Consider the following 8,725-nt stretch of genomic DNA (forward strand, 5'->3'; position numbering starts at 1 on the left):
CTGTTTCAGTCATAATATAAATATATAAAAAAAAACATTCCCACTTTTAAATTTAGATTTTTAAAAAATATTTTTTTAACTAAATTTCACTTGAACATTCTCCAACTAAACAAAAATTGTGAACTCATTAAATAACAAAGGTTTCAAAATCTGATACACAAGAATTAAGTAAAATCATTAACTTTTCTAATTAAATTTTCTCTTGCATCCCATTTTTAACTCTTTTACATCGAATTCTTAGATATTCTTAAAATTTACCAAATTAAATTCAACTGAAACCTACCATGCCAAGTCAAGTCAAAGCAATTATGTTCAAGTGTAAGCAATTATGTTTAGAGTGATGAGAGGCAATTAGATTCGCCTTGTGCTTTGGGTATTTAAAACATGTACAAATAATCATTCACTTTTCCTTTTTTCCTTGATGTCCTTTGACGTGATGTATCCAAATAAACTTTTCAAATTTCATCGCGTGAACTAATCGATTATACTCTGAAATGCCGGATCGTGCCGGATGCAATATGACAAACGGAATATAATTTCAATTTAAGAAATAATGGAAAAAAAAACGCAAGAATAATTGAGCAGAAAAAAAATTCAGTATCTGTTTTCGAAGAGATTTTATGGGATCCGTTACAGAAGAAATATGGTGATACACCATAATTGGATGAATCCCAAACAATCTGATAACGGTAAATATCTACAACTATATTTACACAATCGATTACGGTTGCCATACTCTATGGGTTCTGGTCCGTACCATTATTTTCAACATCAGGTTCCCCAGGATGATCAGTTGGGAAGACCTGAATCCTCTCTGTGTCTCTGCTCAACATCCTCGTCAGCGAGCGGAGGAGAGTAACGGGAGATTTTGATGACGACTGCGAACCATTTGGCGAACAAAGCTGACAGCCTTCGCCGGGAAACGATAACCCATCGGGCCTTTTGGGTATTTCAATGCCAATCTGAGGCACAATTCTTCCACCCGAAGTTCCCTGATCGGTCTCCCCATTCATCTGCTTCTGCCGATTTGGCGGATTACATTCTTCCCCAAATCTTGCAGACTGCACTTGTTCAGAATTGTCATGGATCTCTGAAGGAATTGGCCCCGAGATTGTAATCGAAACCTGCGCCTCTATTTTAGCGGAGTCGGAAACAACTGGTTCGGGTTTGGCGCTGGTTCTGCAAACGGGACAAGTGGTATGCGATCGAAACCACATGTCAATACACTCGACATGAAAACCATGCTTACAATTTGGCAGAAGCCGGGCTTTCTCATTCTCCTCCAACTCGCACAGACAGACTGCGCACTCCAGACCATCGATGAAATCTTGGGATTTATACACAAACATGGGCAGAGTCTGTAAAATCGAAGAATGCAACCCCGTATTCTGGAGACTCGCCGGTACTTGTCCCGAGAAACGAAGCCGGCGACGCCTAGAAGCTGATCTGCGTCGATTCCGTCGGGAAAACCTAGCAGAGTGTCGCCAAATCCATCTGGCATAAAGGTGCAGCAAAAACACGAGCAACACCACAAGAAAAAGACATATTATTGCCGACAACATGATTTTGCCACTGATGGCATAACTCTGCGCGTTCCCATACTGAGGCGGTTGATGGGTTTCACTACCCGAACTCATCTTGAAGTCACAGAAATTTCCTTTCAAATGGGGTTGCTCTCGGCCCTCAAATTATTTGATAGCCTGCTCTGCAAAAATGGCAGAGCACTACTAGCTCATTCTGTGGCTCCGGCCTTCAATGAATCAGAAAGCAACTTAAAAAGATCCCGTTCTTTGCTTTCACAGTACGCAATCACTAACGCCGGGCCGTTGTTGACGGATTAGCGATTCGGGTGACTCTGAAAAGGTTAGTATCCTCGAATCTCGTGCCACACAATTTCCAGGAACCCGCCTATTCAACGCCGTAGTTTAACAAGTTTGATTTTTTTTTTTCAAATTTGAAGACTCCAGAATTTTTATTTTTTTATTTTCGATGGTACTGAATTTATTTAATTATTAAAAATATGATTGGACTAATACTATAAAAAAAAATTGATTTTTTATAGAATTCCGATCACTTTTACCTATTTAAACAATTTATCAAAATTCTCATATTTTTACTTATTTAAACACTTTAGAATTCCAATCACTTTTACCTATCTAAACAATTTCTCAAAATTCCCATATTTTTACCTATCTAAACACTTTCTCAAAATTCGGACCATTTTTAACTATCCAAACAATTCCTAAACCTCATATCCTTCTCCCTATTCAACCGTCTACGAAGAATCCCGATCCCCCGTTTCCGCTTTGACTATGCCGCGCAGATTCTTGGTCACGTTGCTGTACTGACGCGGAACACTGCGCGTGTCGTGGGGCACAGGGAACGATCTGTCTAAAAGTCAAGTAAAACCAACCAACTTCTTAATTAATTGACAAAATGAGGAAAATACGCCGAAGGGTTTTGGCTGAAAGTATTTTTTTCCAATTTGATATCAAAGTCTCCCCATTCTCCAAAGTTCGTTCCGTGCTGAGTCCGGACTCCCTAGTCCTGATATTCCGCGTGTGATTCGCTGTCTCACGTTCAATTCATGATTTTATAGTTGTGGCATTATTGTTTTAAATTACAATTCCTACTATTATTTTATAATTAGAGTAGGGTTTATTTATTATGCTTTAATAAACAATTGATACTTTATACATTCAACTTGATACTTTATATATTCAAAACTAAATAATTTCATATTTAATTAATATATAACCGACTAACTTGAAGAGGGGGCTTTCGTAGGTCTACGAGTCTACTATTCAAAAGTCATTGGATGGTGACTCTCGGCCTGAAGGGGACTGAAGTTCCCAGTCACCTTCTAATTTCGTCGTTTTGTTGACTTTTGTCACATGGCACACCTAACCACATTGTTTTGTATTATTGGAGAATAAGAAATAAAGCCCTAATAAACCACTCACTCCTTATCTCTAAATGTTTAAAAATAGCTCTCTAATACTATTACAGAACTTTAGGCATTTGCATACCTAACCCAACAATGTTCCATTATAAATCTATCCATTCATACACAACCATTGTTCAATCATCAAATCTATCCTTTCAAAATACAACTAAGTAAAAACAAAATGTAACTACTACTTTCTTGTTACTGCGATCAACATAGGCCTAAACGAATTGAAAATATACCGATAATTTGAATATCTATGGATGATAATGAACCAATATGAAGAAGTCATACTTAGTAAAGCAAATGCTTGACCTTGAAGGTGATTGGGTTTGCAATTTGATTAACATATTTTAATTGTTGCAGATATTTTACTAAAATAATTATTCACAAAAAATATTATATTATATTTAAAAAAAACTATGGTGTACGTTTTTTTCCTTTCTATTTTAGAAGATTTAATAACATTAGTTTATTATTTAAATTTATAAAAATAAATAAATTACAAAAATGAACGCCGCAGTACGATTCTGATTTAGTAGTTGGGGTTTTGTCGCCGCCTCAACAATCGAATCCACTAGTTGAGGTTCTATCGCCATAGTACTATTCAGATCTAGCAGTTGGGGTTATGTCACTCCCTCAGTCCAACTCACATTTAGTCATTGGGTTTTCGTAGGTAGATTTGACCATCTGCGCAGTGAGGCTTGTGGCTCCTATAGTGTGGGCCTAATTTTCGCAGGACATTGGGAAGGATCAAGTTTTTTGTAATTTCGCTGCCGCAGTATTGATTAGCGGGAGTAAAACTTCGTTCGGATTACAAGAAAAAAACACTTACAAGAGACTTAGCCCATAAGATTCAGGATGACGAGCTGATCGCAGTGGTACCATTCACTTGTTAGCTTCAATTTTCGAGCAATTCCAAATTTTTTCAAAGTGACGTCAAGTGACCAAGATCTATGTATGGTAGAAACCAAAGCTCAAGTCATGGCCAACGAGAAGATCGAGCGCCTTGAACAAAAGTTGGCTTCTTTCGAGGAACAGATGAAAAAATTCATGGCACAATTCAATATGAGCACGTTGGGGTTGCATCCGGAGGCACATGGTATTAATGAAGACCTTGAAGGATAATCTAGCCATCATATTCACTTCCATGGAAATCACCAACATTCCCACCCTCGGCCACCCAAGTTGGACATGTATAAATTTGATGGCTCTAATCCGGCAGTATGGGTAGCACAAATGGAACAATATTTCATTATGAATGATATCCGAGATGATCAAACTATGGTACGTGTGGGATCCCTTTACTTGGACCAAGAGAGATGGCAATAGTGGTAGTGGCATCAGAAATGCTATCCCGGGAACATAACTTGGCAAGTGTTCTCAAAATCTCTTTGTGACCGTTTTGACAAAGAATCTAATTTTCTGGGTCGTCTTACTAAGCTCTAACAGACAAGCACAATAAAAGACTACATTATAGCCTTTGATACATTGGCCATCCGCACAGAACGTCTAGGAGATGAATTCTACTTGGAATGTTTTGTAAGTGGTTTCAAAGAAACCATCCAAGCACATGTCCGGATGCATCCCCCACCTACATGGATAGATGCTTGCACAAAGGCTATCGAAGTTGAACATGCTTTAGCTACCCAGTCTCCTCGTCCAAATTTCACAGCCAAGGGATGCCCCACCCAGGCTCAGGGCCCTACCCAAACAGTTAAGGTTCAAAAGATGTCACCAGCAAAAATGGCTGAAAGAAGAAAAGTAGGATTGTGCTACTACTGTGATGAAAAATACTCCCTGAGGCATAAATGCAAGGAACCAAAATTCCTTCAAATTGATGTTACTGATCACAGCTCATCTGAGGAAGCCCCACCCCTCGGGGGACCAGAGGATGAAGTTGAGGAAACCCAACAGGACAATGATCTCACAACTATGCCAGAGGAACTAGTTATCTCGCTACATGATCTTGCGAGCATTTTTGTGCCACAAACTCTCAAAATTAGAGGCTTTATTAAACATCGCCCTGTAGTAGTATTGATTGATAGTAGCAGAACTCATAACTTTATTCGTCAGCGAGTTGCCAAAGCTGTTCATTGTTTTGCAAGGGTAGTATCTAATTTCCAGGTCCTAATTGCTAATGGGGGGACAATGAAATGTGAAGGCCACTATGAAAATATTAAACTTCAGATGGGAGACTACCACCTAAAGACCCACATGTTTGCAATTAACATGGGTGGTTGTGACATTGTCTTGGGTGCTAAATGGCTTCGCACACTAGGCCCAATCACAATGGATTTCCAGGAGTTATATATGAGCTTTAAGCAAAATGACCACATGCATACCCTTCATGGACTCCAGGCAGGTGCTCCTTCTATCATCAGCTCGCATCAAATGGAAAAGTTGTTGAAAAAGGGCCATCATGGAGTTATTTCTCAGTTTAATGCCATCCAAGCCATAGAACCCACTACTCTTCATATTCATCTTGAGATGCAATAAGTCTTAAACCGCCACCAGCCGGTATTTGACAAACCTAAAGAGCTTCCACCCTCTAGAGGGGAACATGATCATAACATCACCTTGGTCCCAAGGGGCCCAACCACCTAATGTGCGCCCATATTGATATCCTTTTGCCCAAAAGAATGAAATTAAAAAATTCATCAAGGAACTCCTTGAAGCAGGTGTTATTCATCTTAGCATCAACCCTTATTCATCACCAGTGGTCATGGTGCTCAAGAAAGATGGGGAATGGCGCATGTGCTCGAACTTTCAAGCCCTCAACAAGCTCATTGTCAAAGACAAATTCCCTATCCTGATTATTGATGATCTGCTTGATGAACTACATGTTGCTCAATTCTTTACCAAGCTAGATCTTTGCTCTGGCTATCACGAAATCCACATGAAGGAAGTAGACATTCCCAAGACTGCTTTCCGCACTCATGAAGGCCATTATGAATTCTTGGTCATGCCATTTGGTCTCTGTAATGCTCCATCCACTTTTCAAAGCCTCATGAATCACCTACTGAAACCATATCTTTGAAAATTTGTCCTTGTGTTCTTTGATCACATTCTCATCTACAGCCTAACCTGGGAAAAACATCTCCATCATGTAGACCTGATCTTGCAACTGCTCCGGCATCACAAATTATTTGTCAAATTGTCCAAGTGCTCTTTTGTCGTGGAAGAAGTTGAGTATTTAGGACACATTGTGGGTCATGAAGGTGTCATGGTTGATCCAAAAAATACACAGGCAATGCAAGATTGGCCCCAACCAAAAACCTTGAAGAGTTTGAGGGGATTCTTAGGTCTCACCGACTACTATCGCAAATTTGTCCGCAATTATGCTCGCATTCCTAGACCCCTCACTAACCTTCTCAAAAAAAATTCATTCCTCTGGATTGATGCAGCACAACAAGCGTTTGTGGCTATCAAACAAGCCATGTGTTCCACTCCAATATTGGCACTACCTGACTTCACCAAATCTTTTGTGATTGAATGTGATGCTTCAGGTACTAGTATTGGTGTTGTATTGATGAAGGAAGGTCGACCCTTGGTTTTCACCAACCAACAACTGAGTGGGAAACATCTGGGACAATCTACCTATGAGAAAGAGATGATGGCCATCTTATATGCAGTAGATACCTGGCAACCATACTTATTGGGATGACATTTCCAAATTCATACAGACCATCAAAGGCTAAAATAATTTTTGGAGCAATGTCTATCAATGCCAGAGAAAAACAAATGGCTGGCCAAAATGTTGGGATATGATTATGAGATAATTTGCAAGAAAGGGCATGAAAATGTAGTAGCGGACACTTTATCACCCCAATTTGAGGATGAAAACACCCTGATATCAATCTCTCTTCCTATACCAGATTGGATTAAAGGAGCTCGCAAGGAATTGTTTTCACACCCCTCTCTCTCCCAACTCATTAGTAACTTGAGAGAAAATCCTAATTCCTCAGTTGGATACTCTTGGAAGGATGAGATTCTTCGCTACAAGGATCAAGTAGTGATATCACCGACATCCACCTTCAAAACTTGCATTTTGGCAGAGTTGCACTCATCTCCCACTGTCGGGCATGCAGGCTTTCAGAAGACTTATGGTCGCACTCGTTGTTATTTCTTTTGGACAGGCATGAAGAATGACATTTTTACCTTTGTAGTTGAATGTGATGTGTGTCAACGCCACAAAGGAGAAACAATTAAGTCACCAGGAACCTTACAACCATTTCCAATCCCTGCCTTCGTCTGGATAGATGTTTCTATGGATTTCATTACTGGTCTACCAAAGTCAGGCAACAAATCAATCATCATGGTGGTTGTGGAAATACTTTCTAAAGATTCTCATTTTTGTGCTCTACCCCACCCATTTACTCCCACTTTGGTGGCTCAAGCTTTCATGGACCAGATCTTCAAACTATATGGCATGCTAATTTCCATTATGTTTGATCATGACCCGACTTTCACCAACAAATTTTGGCAAGAAATTTTCAAGCTAGAAGGCACCCAACTCCAACTAAGTACTTCCTATCATCCCCAAACTGATGATCAAACTGAAGCAATCAACAAATGTTTGGATACATACCTAAGGTGCTTCACTTCAGAAAAGGAACATCAATGGGTACAATTGCTACCTTTAGCTGAATGGTAGTATAATATTATCTATCATGAAGCCACCAAGATGACTCCATATGAAGCAGTGTATGGCCAAATCCCACCTTCACATATTTCTTATATCCTTGGATGCTCTAAGGTGCAAGCAATTGATCAACTCCTATAGAACCCTGCCACTATGATAGCTTGTCTCAAAGATAATCTCCATCAAGATCAGGATCGAATGAAGCAACAGGTAGACCAACATCGTTTAGAGCACACATTTCAAGAAGGGGATTAGGTATTCCTGTCATTGCAACCATATAAGAAAACATCGCTCAATGAAAAGGGCTTCCAGAAATTAGCTCCCAAATTCTATGGACCTTATCAAATAATTCAACGCATTGGAGCAGTAGCCTACAAGATGGCCTTGCCACCAACTTCAAAAATCCATCTAGTCTTCCATTTATCATGCCTCAAGAAAGTGGTGGGGAACAATTGCAGAATTCAAACCTGTCTACCTGAATTGGATGAGGAAGGTTCACTCTAGCTCCAACCTGAACATGTCCTCGATATTCGTGAAAGACATCTACGTGGCCGCACGATCAAGGAAGTCCTTATCAAATGGAAAGACACCTCTCTTGAAGATGCAACCTAGGAACTCGCCTCTATTCTTCAGCAATTTCTGCAGCTTCAACCTTGAGGAAAAGGCTTCTTTTTATGGGGTAGGGCATGTTAGGGTCTAACCCTAACCCCTTTATTTATGTAATAAATCCAATAGGGTCGAATCATAGTCATAGTTAGTTAAAAGAGTCAATAAAGCCTGTATTAATAATTATAAGTGGTTGACCCACATTTAAGAAAGGGACCACAGTTATTTGCAAATGAGCCAAGGTATTAGATATATGGTATTGAGAGAACCATGGTAATGACCCATGGTATTGTATGTGTTATCACTCAGGTTTTTCCCCAAAGTTGTAAGAAAGGGAATACGGCCGAGGTAACCATAGACCAATCTTTTAGATACAGATTCTAGCCAATCTGCATCCAGAGAGGGCTCTCTCTTTATGATCTAGCTTTGTTTTGAGGTATATTAGGCTAGTTATGAAGTGCAAGGGTTTGTTTAGAGTTTGGTTGGAGGAATGGAATTTTAATAGAACAGTGGGGTAAAACTAAAGA

At 39.6% G+C, this 8,725-nt stretch overlaps 1 protein-coding gene across 1 annotated transcript; it reads right to left on the bottom strand.

Annotated features, from left to right (window-relative positions):
• Positions 1–577: 577 nt before the first annotated feature.
• On the bottom strand, positions 578–1,866 carry LOC149161415 (RING-H2 finger protein ATL2-like). Its single transcript, XM_089435524.1, has one exon. It carries the CDS (start codon positions 1,635–1,637, stop codon positions 738–740), a length of 900 nt encoding a protein of 299 aa, XP_089291650.1. The 5' UTR covers positions 1,638–1,866; the 3' UTR covers positions 578–737.
• Between the last annotated feature and the right edge of the window lie 6,859 nt (positions 1,867–8,725).

Source organism: Pinus tabuliformis, chromosome 5_2 (genome assembly GCF_031772625.1).
Source record: "Pinus tabuliformis cultivar Carrire ecotype Pingquan chromosome 5_2, CPIR1, whole genome shotgun sequence".
In the NCBI taxonomy this organism is placed as follows: domain Eukaryota; kingdom Viridiplantae; phylum Streptophyta; class Pinopsida; order Pinales; family Pinaceae; genus Pinus; species Pinus tabuliformis.

Coding starts and splice junctions, on each gene's coding strand:
- LOC149161415 (XM_089435524.1), bottom strand. CDS start 1,637: ATGAGTTCGGGTAGTGAAACCCATCAACCGCCTCAGTATGGGAACGCG.